Below are 15,756 nucleotides of genomic sequence, written 5' to 3'. Positions count from 1 at the left end.
GCAAAATAAATACAACTTGGGCTGAAGTAAGCATCGGATACAAATTTGTCCTATTCTTAAGTGAAATGTTAGTTGCTTCTCAACAGGCTGCAAATCCTGTGTGAATTGCACAAAGTTCCAAATATTCAGAGTGTTACCCAGAGAGAACAATGTGTCTTATGTCATCATAGTGCATTTATTGCAGGCAGGGCCAAAACTAGAGGTAGCAGAGGCAAGTTGGTGGCCCGGCGACTTGGTCCGGCACTGACCAATAGCTTTCTTCAGTACTGAGCATGTATAGTACTACATACACATTTAAAAGAGGACACTATAAGATTCAAGATGGGGAGCTGTTTTAGATAAATTGTAAGGCATAGTTCAAAACACTTATGGACAGACCAATATATTCCTTTAAAAAATAATAATAATTCCCCACACATGTTGTTGCTCCTCCAACAGCTGCTCTGAAAAACAAATAAAGTAGGAAAGGTTCTCAAAATGATGTATATACTTCCACAGGTCAACAGGGCTAGAATAACCTCATCCAGCAACATAAAGTCTATTTGCAGATATAAATGGCCACTAAATGCTAGTGCTCAAAATATATTAAGTTAGAATAAAGGAGACCCTTTGCTCATACTTTTGTGTAGCAGTGAATATACCAGCATGTAAATCTTACCTTCATGTGGAGAAGTTTTCAACCTAGAACAAATTCCATACACATCAGCATAGCGCTCCTGTATTTTGTGTAAAGCATCTGTAGATCTCAACTCCATAAGTATACGAAGCTCTTCAAGTGTGATGCCAAACTCCCCCCCATGGTTTGCGTCATTTAGAGAGTTTTTAACACCGCTATATGCGACTGAATTATTAGCCATATTGATTGCAGTAAATCCTTTTGTACAGGCAAGCAAATGCAGCTGCTGGAAATTCCAGTGGGGGCTTGTTTTTTTCCCCAAATAATGAAAAAACAAAAATCAAATTCTATGTTGAGTTCATGTTAAGGAGATAAAAAAAAGCTCAAAGTAGATTTCCATAGATATGCCTTGAGTTCAGCTCCATATTTCTCCAGGGCGTCATTTCATGGACTTTGTACACTCTAAAAAATAAATAGAAAACATAAGGTCATTTTTACATTTCTATACATAGAATGTGAATGTGCAGTAGCTAGCATAGATATGGATCTATACAGTATCATGTATCCAAATTTCTACAAAACTGCATTCAGAATTATACCATTTAGTGCTAGAATCAGAAACAGCTAGAGGGAACATTGCTGGACAATATCGTCAACCCTGGTCTGACCCAGCCAGAGGTTAAGTGGAGACTCTTCTTCTGGATGACAATCTCCCCGAACTGCCTCACGCAGTGCTTCGTTTTCCGAAGTTTCCTCGTGAGGTGACTTCGGAAAAAGAAGCGCCACATGTGCTTTAGCACAGGCGACTTTTCATTATAGCGGATGGGAAGACACGCGGAGGCAGTTTGGGGAGATTGTCGCCCAGAAAAAGAGGCGATTAGTCGCCAGGCAACAAAATCTCCCTGAATTTCCTCGTGTAAACTAACCCTTAAAAGTAATCGAATATGCAAAACTTTGACGAATTTTACCGATTCAAAAACTCAAATTGAATGTTACGTTTTTGGCCAAAAAAAAAATCTAAAATGTCAAGAAGTCTACAAACATCTCCAAATTTGTCTCTGGACCTCTCCCATTGACTTATATATGAAATGGGCAGGTTTTAGGTGGGGAATAGTCAAATTTAAATTCTTAAAGAGCCAGAGTATGATAAATATCGAAAAGCTAATTCAATTTTGGATAATTCCTTAGCCAAATTTGACAGTTTTTACCATAAAAAAATTTGACCCTTAATAAATCTGCCCTATAATGGAGAAGAAAAAAGCGTACACATAAGTGCAAGAGATCCATTATGTAGCCCATTGCGTATCATATTAAACCCCGACATTTAGTATTAAAAATTAAAGCAAACACTGCTGAAAGCTTTTGCAGTGTATGTATTGCCTTGCAGCTAGGCAACATTACCAATAGAACAAAAAGGGTTATCAGATTCACAAGGATCTTTTAAAAGCCAATAGTTAAGTAATTTTAAACCGCTGCCTGACTGAGATTAAGCTGCTGCTGCTATTCTCTGCAAAGCATTTGACCTTCAACTGCACATTATCAGCAGCCTGGCTCTAACATAAGAAATGGCTCCCTAAATGATTATCTAAGGAAAGCTTCTTGGTTAATCTAATTAGTTCATCTAAGGCCTGACAAACTCATGTTCTGTGGTGTTGTAGGACATGGCAAAGTATGATGCTTATTTACTTGCCAGTTCTTAAAAATAGGTTGAAAACTCGAGAAAATGTAATTTTATAACATACAGTTTTACGTGTCTCCTGTTACATCACAGCCACACTATGCTTCTATCAGACTGGTACAAGCCGATTATTGTAAGTGTATTGTCCATATAATTTCAGCACCACTTAAATGGCACTTCTGAATAATTTAAATATAGGCAGCTACTGTGCCAGGCAACTTTAAAAGAACAAGTTGACTTTTGTAGCTTTTAATGAAGTGACAAATAAGCATGTATGAAAAAAGCAGCAGAACAAAGTGGCACTTTAAAATTATCACTTCAACAGCTTTGCTTCTTGCTTTCAGTGGCTTGATGCAACCTGGACAAGTGGCTTAAACAAAAATAGCTGAAAAATGGTACATGGCTCAAGAGAAGAATTTATCGAAATATAATCTACAGTCTGGTCATTTCCCTATGTAAATTATATCCTTATAATTGGCGCGTTCTGACGCCGAATTTGACGCTGCACGGCCGAAACGGACGCCGTCGTGACCAGAATTTGACGCCCCCACAAAATGTAGATTATAATGCATAATGTACCCCTACTAGAAATTTATAAAGATATCAGAAGTCCCCTCAGAGTTATGTGACCTATATATATGGAAACGGTTATCCAGAACGCTTTGGGTCTTTCTGTAATTTACTATGTCTTAGGGTTAGTTCACACGAGGCGATTCGGGGAGATTTTGTCGCTGGCGACTAATCGCCTCATCTTCTGAGCGACTTTGGAGGCAACTTTGGGCGACTATGGAAAACGCATTGCCTCGTGTGGCCTTACCCTTAAAGGGGAAGGAAACCTCGTTGGCGCTAACCCCCCTCCCGTGTATTGCCCCCCCTCCCTCCTCCCCCTCCCGCTGGGCAAATGCCCCTAACTTGTTACTTACCCTTCTGCGCAGGTCCAGTCCAGGGAGTTCACAGGCGACATCTTCTTCCACGCGATCTTCTTCCTCCTTTGACCGGCGCATGCGCAGTAGGATCGTTTCGCCGGTACGATCTACTGCGCATGCGCGTGACTTTTGGCGCATGCGCAGTAGATCCGTACCGGCGAAAGGATCCTACTGCGCATGCGCCAAAACGCCGGTCAAAGGAGGAAGAAGATCGCGTGGAAGAAGATGTCGCCTGTGAACTCCCTGGACTGGACCTGCGCAGAAGGGTAAGTAACAAGTTAGGGGCATTTGCCCAGTGGGAGGGGTAGGCCAGGGGGGAGGAGGGAGGGCGGTTAGCGCTGACGAGGTTTCCTTCCCCTTTAAAGGAAAACCATATCACTCAAACAATGTAGGTCTCTATAAAAATATATTGCATAAAACAACTCCTATGTAAAACCTTGCTGGGTCAAGTACAAGGTACTCTTATTATTACAGAGAAAAGGGAAATCATTTTTAAAAATATGATTTAATTAAAATGGGGTCTATGGGAGATGGCCTTCCTGTAATTCAGAGCTTTTTGGAGAATCTTCAATAGTTTAATCCTGCTTCCAAGTTAAATTTTAAGCAATAAGCAAGTGCCAAAAACCTGCCCTCCCGTCTTTAACATATATTGCCTTTTAGTTCAGGGAAGTCAAGTGTAGTGAAGCATGGTGGTTGTGGCAGCAGAATGTTAATCTGCTTTTTATCAGTCTGGGCATTTTCTTAAAATACAAGAACAATGGATGGTTACAGTCTGTGAAGAAATAGACAACACAAAAATCAACAGGTAGAGATATTCAATCCCAGGCACTCCTAGTAACACACAGAGCAGTTCACAAGTATTTAAAAAATATTTAATAAAAACAAGGTTTATTTAATTGTTTATTAAAAAGAACTAATATTTTCTGCCTGCTTACTATCCAGTATTCTCAAGGGATGAAGCACTATTCTGCGCCCATGACTCAAGATCTGACTGTTGAACGAGGAAAGCAGATCAGTCACAACAAACGGTGTGCTGACCGGTAACAGCATTCATTCACAAGGACAAGTATTTTGTGACCTTCTCCCAGTCAATCTGAACCAGTGCATTATTGTGGATTCCTAAGCCAGCTATTAATAGTATAGGTGGATACAACACAAACATATTTTTACTACAACATTTTTTTTAACAGGTTAAATTAAAAACTTCAACTGTCATAATAAACTGGCCATAATTTTTCACACTATACATGTATTGATGTGCCTTTAAAATCACACAGCCATCAGGGCCTTCTCCAGAAACCAATCAGGTCTCTCAGTCCCCATACAAGAAGTTCTGCTTCTCCCTAAATCAAAAGTGCTGTACAACAAAGTGCCCCAGATGTTATTGTGCTCCTCTCCTCCAGGCACCTACACGTTCACGTCTTTCAACAAAAAAAAAAAAAAAAAAGAGAAAAATGTTTGCTGTAACCGCTGTATAGTACAGGTATGGGATCTGTTATCCGGAAACCAGTTATCCAGAAAGAGCCAAATTATATTTCCCATAGATTTCATTTTATTCAAATAATCAAAATTTTAAAAAATGATTTCCTTTTTCTCTGTAATAATAAAACAGCACCTTGTACTTGATCCCAACTAAAATAAAATTGATCCTTACTGGAAGCAAAGCCAGCATATTGGGGTTAATATTTACATGATTTTCTAGTAGATGTAAGGTATGAAGACCCAAATTATGTAAAGATCCGTTGTCCGGAAAACCCCAGGTCCCGAGCATTCTGGATAACAGGTCCCATACCTGTACTAGGTTCCACTAGCAACTATGCTAGTCAGAATTCAGCAGAACCCAAAGAGATATGATTAAGACAGATGAAAACCCAAGGAGGCTCCACAGCACCCATCAAAGACTTAGTCCACTTTTGTGGACAAATAATATATTGTTAAAAAAAAAATCCAGGTAACCAGTATGTGTGAAGCAAAATCTAATTTTACCAATGCAAGCCGAAACGTTGCACATTTGTTTGTCTGCATTGGTAAAATTTGATTTACACACTTGTTGTCGATTTCAGCAAGAAGTTCAATTAGGAACGGAGCAACAGGGGAGCCGATATTAGTTGAATAAATGATGTTTATTACAAAACCATAAAAAAGTCATGAATTGCATGAATATCGTAGCCTGCAAACTTAACGCATTTCGTGGCGGTTAGCCTGCGATATGTCTGAGGCATGCAATTTATGACTTATGATTTTATAATAAACTTCATCTTTTAATTGATTAATATCGGCTCCCCTGGTGCTGAACTTATTGCTGAAACCAGTCTCCTAACTGCATGATTTAGTTGGCATGTGGCACACACAAAGTCAACACACATCACATAAATGCTGTTGCTAGGTTTTTATTTTTACATTTTTCAATCAAAGCTTGTATTTGTTAAATGCCAAAAGTACTGCTGTAATAATGGTCTTCTGTACAGCACTTCAAAACTGTACCCTAGTCATAAGAAATGCAGGTACATTTACTTGAGAAAATAATTTAGGGGCATCGGGAATTTTTGATTCAATACATCAACGTCTATTTAGAGGACTGGTTCTGTTTTGTTTTTTGAAGAAAACACAAACAAGTAGGACAGCTGACACCGAGCGTGTCAGAAAAGGTGGCTAAGAAAAGGTATAAGCAAACACACACAAATTATAGGCTGGCAAATGCATGGAAGCGTTAAACAACTCTTGCAATGACTTATTCTGTATACATTTAGCATAAAATCTCTCTTCTCCTTTCAAGGTAAATGGGGCTGGGATAAAGCTGTACTGACCAAATCTATCGAAAAATCTAAGTTGTATTGACCAACGCTATCATAAACATGAGCTGGAGTTGTTAAAATGTTTGACATGTAACAGAGGATTATTCCAAGAATAACTAACTTTAAAAGTATTTTCCAGATTCCTTTTTTGACCAGACTGTAGATTATATAACTTATCGATTCCCTATGTTCCTCTATGATGGGGCTGCCATATTTCTGCAATTGTCTTTAAGTGCTAGAAAATGAGGATGAGATGGGGCAATCAGGTTGGCAAAAGTCAGGTTTAGTAACTTCAAGCTACAATTATTTACAAAAGCAGCCCTATTGGTGAAAAATATCAACATGACCTATTGGAAACTTTTAGGGGCAGATTTATTAAGGTTCGAATGGTAAATTCAAATATTTTTTTTCTTTTTAGTCAAACTCACAAATTCGAATTTTAATTCAACAACTCAAATTTGATTTTGAATGTGAGATTTATCACACCTTCACCCTGGAAACAGTTCTAATTCGAACATTCACCACCTAAAACCTGCCGATAATTCATTTACAAGTCAATGGCAGAGGTCTGCTGAACCATTTGAATATGTTAATTACCTTCCTGAGTTTTTTTTTTCAGAGGAATTTGATTCAAATTTTTCGGGTCGTTCACATTCGATCGAATATAAGACATTTGAGTGTTTTCATAAATAACCTCTCATTCGTGTTGTGAGTAAATTCAAATTTATTCGAGTTAAAAAAATTCATATAACTTCAAAATTCAACTTTTGATAAATCTGTCCCTTAAGGTACATGAATATTTGAAGAGTATTTTTTTAGTGTCACTATCACCTTAAAGGGGATCCATGTGCTGTGTTTAGTTATCTTTAATACTAATGTCTGTATCCAGCACCAGCATACTTTAATGAAAACTTATTTTTCATATTGACAATATGGTTCCTAAAGAAGGCTGCAGTGTTGTGCAAGTACCCTGAGGCACCTCAGCAGTTCCGACGTTCCTGGCAAACCATATGAGTCAGCTCACACTACTCAGAGATTGCCTTCAGTGGAACAACTGACTTACAGTAACCTGCTGGAGAAATAGATAAAGGGATTAATGCTGGCACTCAGAACTTACTCCCCTCACAGCAAACAGCCATGAATTATAGTTGACTCACACATCCTACCTAGCATTGGAGCTGTATGGTTACCTCCAGGTAGCATGGAAGCAGAAATATGTAAGAAACGTACAAAATAAAGAAAAACGGTTCCTAAATTGAACCATTTGTATAAAAATGAATATACAGGTATGGAATCAGTTATCCAGAAACCTGTTATGCAGAAAGTTCCCGAATTATGGAAAGGCGTTATCAAATAATCCACATCATCAAAAATGATTTCCTTTTTCTCTGTAATAAAAATGGCTTATACTTGATCCAAACTAATATATAATTATTCCTTATTGGAAGCAAAACCAGTCTATTGGGTTTATTTAATGTTTAAATGATTTTTTTAGTAGACTTAAGGGGGTATATTTATCAAAGAGTGAAGTTAATAGTGAAGTTCCGCCACTAGAGTGAAATTCCGCCACTCTCCATTCATTTCTATGGGATTTTTATAGGCGTATTTATCAAAGGGTGAACTTTCACTTCACCCATTGATAAATACACCTTTCAAAATCCCATAGAAATGAATTGAGAGCTGCGGAATTTCACTCTAGTGGCGGAACTTCATTCTTTGATAAATTTACCCCACGGTATGAAGATCCAAATTACATAAAGATTAGTTATCCAGAAAAGCCCAGGTCCCGAGCATTCTGGATAACAGGTCCCATTCCTGTATTTGTAATTACATTGATATAAAATTGAGAAAAATATTTACACATGGTTAAAAAAAAAAAAAAAAACTCCTGGCATAAACCATAAAACTATATTAAATATTCAGTTTTCCCAGACCAAATATTTAATATAGTTCAGTGACAGCATAGTTACTTTTACTATGTTCAAAACCCACTGCATAGCATGCACAGTCACTCCCTTGATTTGATCTATTGCTAGAATATGTCCCTAATTCTGAAGTCCCCCCCCCTTAAACACTGCAGAAATTTTGCTGGTGATCACATATTAACATGTTGCTTTTATGAAATTACAGAATAAAGAGAATAATGGCTTCTCAGCATTAGGGTAGGGGCAGACGGGCAGATTCTGGGAGATTTAGTTGCCTCTTCTGCGGGGCGACAATCTCCCCCAACTGTCTTCTTCCTGCCTTCCGCCTGTCTGAATGAGAAAACACCAGCGCAATGCACTCGTGGCTTTTCGATTTCCGAAATCGCCCGAAGTTTCCTAGTGAGGCAACTTTGGGCGATTTCGGAAATCGAAATGCCGCATTTGGTTCACTGACCTTTATATCAACCCTGACGGAATCAGCCTTTTGGATTTTGAGTGTTTGTTTTCTTTAGTTATGACAAAATTGTTGAATTTAATTAGATTTTTCACCTTTAATGTACAATTATTATTTGTGGTTTTTGAATTATTTTGCTTTCTGTTCAGCAGCTCTTCGGTATGTAATGTTAGCAGCTATATGGTTGCTAGCAACCAGGCAGTGGTTTGAATGAGAGAAATAGGTGAGGCCTAAACGGAAGTAAAGTAATAAAAAGTAACAACAACAGCCTCACAGAGCAATAGTTTCTTGACTGTTAGGGTCAAAGCCCCACATTTGAACATGATCGCATATTGGTCATGTTTCAAAACATCTCATTTCTAGACCCAGTATAAACTGATTTATTACATTACCCGCACTTAAAAATTTTCACTGGAAATGCATCATCACCAACCAGCCCATAAATACTTCAAAATACGGTTTGCTGCCGAATAGGAAAGCTACATATTGCTAACCAAAAATTATTGGTGCTAAATTTGTGATTTCAGTTAAATATACATTAGCTTTGACAAGTACTTGACAAAAAGCACAAATACAAGAACAAAACGACGTATGCAACATCTACAAAATGTTTCATCCAATTTCTTACGTTAAAACAGTTTTATAACCAGAATTATTTTTAATCAACATGTTCATTTTTTTGTAGAGGAGTTAAATTCACATTTTTATAATCATTACCCTAAATGAAAAGTCCAGGGCCAGATGGTCCTTACAGAGCTTTACTGGGTTTTAGCCAGGCCATTATTTTAATCTTCTCAGAATCTGGTTTGGTAACCTAACTTTTAATCTTCTCACACTCTGGTATTCTGAGGATAGCAGAGATAGAGATAGATAGATAGATAGATAACATACATACATATATATATATATATATATATACATATATATATATATACACATATACATATATACACATATACATATATACATATATACATATATACATATATATACATATATATATATATATATACACATATATATATATACACATATATATATATACACATATATATATATATACATATATATATATATACACATATATATATATATACACATATATATATATATACATATATATATACATATATATATATATATATACATATACACATATACATATACACATATACATATACACATATATATATATATATATATATATATATATATATATATATATATATATATATATATATATATATATATATATATATATATATATATATATATATATATATATATATATATATATATATATATATATATATATATATATACACACACACACACACAAGATCCCAGAGTGTCGCTATTTCATGGTATTAGCTCCTCAAATGTATATCAAAAGGCTTTTAGTAGTGCATGGTGCATCAACGCGTTTCAACTCACATGGAGCCATCGTCATCACACGATGGCTCCATGTGAGTCGAAACGCGTTGATGCACCATGCACTAATAAAAGCCTTTTGATATACATTTGAGGAGCTAATGCCGTGAGTGCTTTCACTGGACTGATGTTTATGAATTTGGTTAGCACCCGGCTCCTAACTATATGAATGGTGAGTGCCAATTTTCGATCATTTCGCCGGGTGCTAATCCAATTCAATATAAAGTCCAAAAATAAAAGGAAGCACTCACGGCATAAAGGTTGTTAGAAGTCCTTTACTGAATCATATAAACATCATATACACACACACACACACACACACACACACACACACACACACACACTAAGGTCAATCCAATGCTCTAAACAGACACTATAGTTAGAAAAACACCTGTGAAACAAATCAGTTGGTTCTAGTTATTTGCACTGAAATAGACTTGGTCATTCTTTAACTTCAAGTAAGAAATATAGTATAAGCGTTTAATAAAAGCAGTAATATTTTTATTTATGACATACAAAGTGAGCTAGGTTTGCAAATGATACAATTGTGTGCAGCACACAATTTACATCTTTACAGGGCAAGTAGGTTTTTAACCTCTCTACCGATACACACATTTCTTCCTTCAGATTGAAGCTACCACCAGAAAGTTCTTCTTGGTCATGAGAATAAAAGTTTTAAATTCTTCCAAAGGGAAAAAAAATGTTGGAGCATTCTCATGACAGTCAAACTACTTGCCACTAACTAGAAAAACAAAATCTGAGCCTGAATCGATCATCCAACTGGAAAAATATGCTGTCAACAGATGCCCCTGTCGATCATTTGTTGAAATGTTAGTTTGTATGTGCAAACAGTTATGTCTTGTGTTTGTATTCCCTTACTTTGTAAATTGCTGCAGTAAAAAGCAGCTCAATTTAAATAATAATAAATGTTAACTTTCTGAGTTATATCTGCCTATCAGACTAGTCTCCCTTGGGCAGATTCCCTGGTTATTGCAGCTGTTTTCCTTCTCCAAAAGTTCAGATGCCTATGGAGTACAAACAGCAAGCCACCTTATGGTGTTCCATTTTCAGGTTACAAAGTCAAATATACAGTACAGCACTTCCCCAAATTATTGGGTCTAGCAGATGGAACAGCAGAATTTGCTATGAGTATCACTTTAATGGACATGTTTCAATGCACATAAGGTCAATATGTATCTGTATTTACAATAATAGTTAATTTTATGGAAAATGTATTGATTCTTTTTATCATTATCCGTCTTCCGTATGGCAGGATTCTCTAAAATAAGCTTATATAGAATAAATACTCCTAGTAAATCTGTGTGAAAACAAAGAGAAGTGTCATAAATAAAGCTATACGGCCAGTTAGAACCATGTGAACCCAAAGAAAGAGGTAAAGGTATGTGATCTGTTATTCAAAACATTCAGAGAAAAAGGAAATCATTTTTAAAAATTCAGAACTTTTTGGATAACAGGTTTCCATATAACAGATCCCATACCGGTTTATAACAGTTGTCAAAAATCCCAATACATTACAAAGGATAAAGTTATCCTTCTTGTGGAACGAAAAAGGAGATTGCTGGATCACCTCCAGACTGCAGTGTTGTTTCATGCATTTTCTACTACTTTTTTAATATATCATTTCATGATTCAATTTTTTTATACGTTGTTCCTGTAGGTCATCCGTATCATTGAACAAAGGACTAATAGTTTAAGAGATTTATTTATCATCAAGTTGAAACGCAGGATTTAGTAAAACACTCATTTTCTACCCAGCAACTCCATCTGTTATACAAGTATGTGTGATGATGACTCAAATAGTGTTTGCTGCTAGCAGAAGCATTTGCTACAATCTGTCTAGATGATACTGTTCATTTCCAAAGTGTTGATGTCTTATCCTTAGAGACACTACAAGAAGGCAGAATACTATGGTAAAATCCATTATTTAAAGGTCTGCATTGTTGCAGATGCTTACCTCTTCAAAGGCATGTCTTTATTGATAAGAAATTTAGTTTTTTTTTTTCTAAATGATTACAAAGATTAAAATATATAAATGTGGATCTTTAAGAAAGGTTGGGCATATACATATACACATATATATATATATATATATATATATATATATATATATATATATATATATATATATATATATATATATATATATATATATACACACAAACAAAATAGCACATATTTAAGTAAGGTCTGGGGTATTGTTCAATATGTTGAGGAAGCAAATTAGATTACATCAAGAAGAAAAAAAAAGCATTAGCCTTCCCAGTGTATACTAAACCTTAAAGGAAAACTAAACCCTAAAAATGAATATAGCTTAAAATGGACGTATTGCACATATTGATGAGTCACTTCATCAGAAGCCATGCTCTCTCTCTGCCCAGTTACCCATGCGTGATCTGAAGTAACTTCGAATAAAGTTTGAAAGATTTTTAACAAAATGTTTGGTTGATCCGGAGTTTGTCTGCAGAGGATCCTATGTTAATGGGATCCCACTAGGTACTTTTTTTTTTTTTTAAGATTTAATTTTGCAATCTGACATGGGGCTAAACATGTTGTCAGTTTCCCAGGTGTCCCCATCATGTGACATGTGCTCTGATAAACTTCAGTCACTCTTTACTACTGTACTGCAAGTTGAGTGATATCACCCCTCCCCCCATCAGCCGAACAATTCAAAGGTAACCAGATAACAGCTACCTAGACCAATCCATGTCTCACTGGGACTCCTTCAGTTATACTGCGTGGGAGAAGCCTCCTATAGCTTTTGAGGAGTGTCTGGATTCAGGATGGTGGTATTTTTCACTATTTGTCCATACAAAATCTCTACAGGTCAGTTAAATTTGATGGCTGCCTAGCATGGACAACCTGCTTCAAATCATTTATGATGATATTCAGAATATAGTACTTCTCCCTCTGCATAAATACCTTTGTAGATTTCGAAGTGTGTTTAGGGTCATTGTCTTGTTGGAATATCTAACCTCTGCATAACTTCAACTTTGTGACTGATGCTTAAACATTATCCTGAAGAATTTGTTGATTTTGGGTTGAATTCATCCGACCCTCGACTTTAACAAGGGCCCAAGTCCCTGAACTAGCCACACAGCATGATGGAACCTCCACCAAATTTGACAGTAGGTAGCAGGTGTTTTTCTTGGAATGTGGTGTACTTCTTCCGCCATGCCAAGTGCTTTTTGTTATGACCAAATAACGAATATCCTAATAAGCGACCTACTAAAGGACTGTTTCTCATCTGCAACTATTGCCTTTTTACCTTGAGCCACCAATTTGTGATGTTCTGTGTGCCACTCCACACCTAATACACAATTTAAATTTAACTGCATTTACTCTTCGGTTCAATTCTCAGACCGGGTGCATGTCATGAAGCCTGTTCACAAGGGCTTCTCCCCAACAAGTGTAAATCTTCCTATAGACAGCACTCCCTTGTTCTATAAAAATGCCTTTATTTTATATTATCTCCTGGCAGCAAAAAAGGATTGCAACATTTTGAGTGGCACCCCGCCAATTTGCTTGACAAAGGGTGGAGTGCCACTCAAAACATTGCCCCTCCTCACCTGGCAGAAAGAAATGCAGCTACTAACTGTAACGGAAAGAATTTTAGAGCAAAATACACGGTTCTGTCCATTCATTGGCTGACGAAACAGAGCAAGCAAGCATGCACCTGATTAGTGTGCAAGCACAATGGCAGTTACATGCCAGAGGATGGACACTTTAGCACTTAGCAGCGTTTTAGTAAAATGTTATCAACTGGTATATACTTCTGAGAATTTTTTTTTTTTTTTTTTTTTACACGAAAAGGATTTATTTATAAGAATCTATAAATTTTGCACGACCTGCAAATTTATTATTATATGATACAAGACCAAAAGCATTTTAGCCAAACAAACTATGGATCAAAATAGTCAATGCTTTTGCTCCATACCTATGTCAGACCCAGCTTAATGATAGTGATCTTTACATGCAGCAAGAAAGCAATCATTAATTTCAGGTACATGGAGCGACATTTCTGAACAGGCATTGATCACCCAGCTGCATCTTGGTCATTTAGGAATTAAGCCACCAGAAGCCATTATTGGCCAGAATAACAACACCACATAGGGTAACCTCATAACATAGTAGACTTAATCAGATTGTCTCAGGCCAGGCATAAACTGTCACAGCCTGATTAAAATAAGTGCAAGCACCTATTAGACTAGCAAATACTACTATAGATAGTGTTAATGCACAGGGCTATACAAACCAATACACATTTCGGGGGAAAAGGAGAAAACATTGCACTTGGATACTAAAACAAATAGCACTTTTGCCGTGTGTTTGATCAACATTCCTAAATCTTCCCAACATAACCATAATCACATTACAATACGAAACACAAAACAGTTGCATGAATTTCAATATATTTTTTATTATATATAGTATTTTTATTTTATTCTTATATTTTAAAAAATGTAATGTGTGCAAAATGCTCTATATACTTTTGCAATATACATCATTTTTTTTTCTAGATTTCAAGATTAGCAATTTTTACACTGCTAACATATCGAAATGGAAACAGCTCCACTTGCTGGTTTCTCTGGTCTTTCTTAAAGGAACGTTAACATCAAAAAATGAAATTGTTTTAAAGTTATAAAAATATAATGCAGTGTCGCCCTGCACTAGTAAAACAGTTGTGTTTGCTTCAGAAACACTACTATTGTTTATATAAATACGCTGCTGTGTAGCCATCGGGGCAGTCATTCAAATGAGAAAAGGCTTAAGTTACACAGCAGATAAACTCTGTAGAACATAATGGTGTTATCTGTTATCCACTATTTAACCTGTGCCATATAGCCTTTTTTAAGTTTCCACCATTGCTACTGAGCAGCTTGTTTATATGAACTATAGTATTGTTTCTGAAGCAAACACATCAGTTTGGCACTTATACGACAGTGTCACCCACTGTAACCTACAGCGCTTTAATACCCCTCAGAATTGTGTCCGTAAGTTACTCTCCCGTTAAGACTGTAAGCCCCACATGGGTAGGGTCCTCAATCCTTTTGTCGCCTTGACACTGAGCACTTAATCTGTATTTTAAATTTATGTGAATTGTATTTCTAATGATGCACGGTTACTTATTAATGAAGTGAATCCTTGTTTGTTACTACTAATTTATTGTTTTGCTGTACAATGCTTTGCCCTCATGGAGCAGTATATAAATAAAAATATACATACATTTTCATTGCTTTAAAACAATTTTTGGTGTTACAGTTTCTTTAAGAGATATGCCAGAAGACTACCTGTTCTGCTGTAAAGTTCTCCCGACTCTAGTAGCACAGTCAGCAGAATTGACCTATAGGTGGTTCTGTTATAATTTAATTGTATTAGTACTTTAAAAATGTTGCTAATACATCATCATTTTTTAAAATATCATAATTTTTTTTAAAAAAAAAAATATAAATTGCAAAAGTGCTTAGAGGACCCTAAGCAATTATTCATTAATGTATTTCTAGCCTTTACATTTACTTTAAAGTAGTTAGGAAATTTAAGATGAGTAAGTTAAAAAAAACTGAATACTTAACTGCATAAAAAAAATAATGTTTTTTTAAGTAAGGTGATCTTCTAAACCTCCAGAATATACATGCTTCAAGACAACAGGTTTTGGACTAAAAGATTTATGCTGTGTATTAGCTGTATCAAATTCACCATCATCCATACAGTTACCTGAATTATTAACACAGACCAGAATAACTATTACCTGACTGTAAAGGACAGGCTATTTCAGATGGGCCTGAAACACCTTTATGATATAAGCAACAGTGGAGGCATTTGCCAGAGATAACTAGTACAGGTCTAGTAACAGTACTTCATGTTAAGTGACCCTATATTGACAAAGCATACGGACACAAACACAGACTGATG

At 36.1% G+C, this 15,756-nt stretch overlaps 1 protein-coding gene across 5 annotated transcripts in view; it reads right to left on the bottom strand.

The window, feature by feature from the left end:
- The window catches only part of atp2b1.S (ATPase, Ca++ transporting, plasma membrane 1 S homeolog), an 85,293-nt gene that overhangs the window by 56,041 nt on the left and 13,496 nt on the right, over positions 1–15,756 (bottom strand). For all 5 annotated transcript variants that reach the window (XM_041588636.1, XM_018256029.2, XM_018256026.2 and 2 more), the window contains exon 2: positions 659–1,078. In XM_041588636.1, the coding sequence (XP_041444570.1) occupies positions 659–857 (199 nt within the window). In that variant the 5' untranslated portion in view covers positions 858–1,078. The remainder of the gene's footprint in view (positions 1–658; positions 1,079–15,756) is intronic.

This window comes from Xenopus laevis, chromosome 3S (assembly GCF_017654675.1).
Source record: "Xenopus laevis strain J_2021 chromosome 3S, Xenopus_laevis_v10.1, whole genome shotgun sequence".
In the NCBI taxonomy this organism is placed as follows: domain Eukaryota; kingdom Metazoa; phylum Chordata; class Amphibia; order Anura; family Pipidae; genus Xenopus; species Xenopus laevis.
Note: the sequence above shows the minus strand (reverse complement) of the source record. Positions and strands in the feature narration are given on the sequence as shown.